The 1,854-nt window shown below is 48.9% G+C and overlaps 1 protein-coding gene across 2 annotated transcripts in view; it reads left to right on the top strand.

Annotated features, from left to right (window-relative positions):
• The window catches only part of hectd2 (HECT domain containing 2), a 55,794-nt gene that overhangs the window by 5,910 nt on the left and 48,030 nt on the right, over positions 1–1,854 (top strand). For both annotated transcript variants that reach the window (XR_520406.1, XM_008287516.1), the window contains exon 2: positions 1,455–1,596. Coding sequence is in view for 1 of the 2 variants with exons in the window: in XM_008287516.1 (XP_008285738.1) it covers positions 1,455–1,596 (142 nt within the window). In the remaining variant the exon portion in view is untranslated. The remainder of the gene's footprint in view (positions 1–1,454; positions 1,597–1,854) is intronic.

Here is a 1,854-nt window from a genome sequence, read left to right as displayed (position 1 = left end):
CTCCTCCTCCTCCTCCTCTTCCGTCCACCTCTCATCCCTCCATCCATCCTTTCATTTCCATGTCTTCCTGCTCATATCCTCCTCCTCCTGTTTTTCTCCGTCTTCATTCCTCACTTCCCTCCCGTCCTATCTTCATTACTTTCCCGTCCTCCCCTCTCTGATCCCTCCTTTCCTGCCCTCTGTCCTCTCTTCCTTCTCTTATTTCCTAGCTCCCTGCTCACCTACCTTCATCCTTTGTCTGTCTTGTGATTTCCCTTCTCGACTCGTCTGAAGCAGCGAAGGACAGGAAGGTGATTAATCACCGAGAGCGTTCGCTCCATGTTCTGTTAATCCGTTTAGTTGTGGGTGATGCTGTCACTGTCTGCTCATGCAGCTGAAGCTCTCCTTCCCTTCTGGTGAGAAACCTCAGCGCTGGAGAATGCACAGCGAGGGTTTGGTGACTTTACGAGTGAGCCGAGCAGCCTGGAGGCCGGAGCTGCTCTGTGTTGTTCAGGCTGGTTTTCTGTTGGATGCTTTTACAATCAGCGCTTTGCTGTCGCTCATCGTGTTGTTGTTTGACTGTCAGCAGGTGGAAGCAGCACTAACGCTCAGACATGATCAGATGTATGACAGATGAGCTGGATTCACCTCTGAACCCTCTGATCAGCAGCTCTGTTTGTGTCCTCATCGTCTAAATGAGTCCGTTTATCAGAACCAGAGGCTGTAGAAACAGAAACGATCCCTAAATGTTGGACTTTCACACAGTCCAGGGATGTTCTGTGTGTGAGCTGTTGTTCTGTCTGGAAGCATCACATCCAACCTTAAAATGTGATGTTTTACTACAAAATGTGACAAAAATCATCAGTTTGCAATAAGCAGACAATAAAAAGCAAAAACTTCTCGGTGTATGTGTCAGACAGTCCAAAGACACAATAAATGCAGCGCGGCTCTGATCAGTGGAGGATCCATTCAGCACCGTGGATCAGTGGTAAAACATCAGTACCATGGAGAGTCAGCACTTGTTCCAGTGTCGGTACCTTGTGGGCACTTCTGTGAAATGAACAATCAGGACTTTATGTGACAGGAGTGAAAAAACCTCCAGAAACTGATCAGAGTTCAGAGGAATCAGTTTCCTGAGTTCTGATTGAATACATTCATGAAGCTTGACTGTGGTCCAGGTTTTGTTATTTTACACAGTAAGTCTCTGATATGTGGCTTTTATGATTCAACTTTGTCTACAATGATTAGTTTGAATTTAAAAACAAGGCTGAAGCAGATTCTGTCATGTTTCCTGAAGATCTTTTATAAAAAACAAAAACAAAACTAATTCCATGAAGCTTTAGTGACCCAGAAGGTTCAGAGTTTGGACCGACTGCAGCTGAAGATCATATGAGCGTCTTTAAGGTGGACGTCACTGTGTCTGTGGACCAGAACTCATCCTTCTGCTGCTCATGCGGCTCTTTGTCTCCCGGCAGGGTTTGGGTCGAGGAGCCAAGCAGCCGTTCCCGTCTCTGGGCACCTTCATCTCCACGCTGAGCCAGCGGAGGGACGGCGGGGGGCGGGGCTTCGCCGGCGGCCTCACCGGCACCCTGACCGGCATCCACGGACTCCGACATGGTGAGTCCACCTCCGCTAACCGGCCTGTTCTCGCTGTAGACTCCATACGGCGCCGTGTGCTGCTCCTACGTTCAGCTCTCTGGACGTTTGGTGCCAGTGAGCTGAGGTCACCACGTCTGGTCCCAAGAACAGATCATCGCCTCAGCTTCCAGGAAATGACACCAGACTCAACCGAAAGCCTTAAAACAACACGACTATTGTTGAAGACGCACAAATAGGAAACACTCCTCACTGGCAGCGTCTCTGTTCAGGGAAAAT

This window comes from Stegastes partitus, unplaced genomic scaffold (assembly GCF_000690725.1).
Source record: "Stegastes partitus isolate 25-593 unplaced genomic scaffold, Stegastes_partitus-1.0.2 Scaffold504, whole genome shotgun sequence".
Taxonomy (NCBI): Eukaryota; Metazoa; Chordata; class Actinopteri; family Pomacentridae; genus Stegastes; species Stegastes partitus.
The sequence above is the reverse complement of the archived record's forward strand: the minus strand, read 5'-3'. Positions and strand labels throughout refer to the sequence as shown.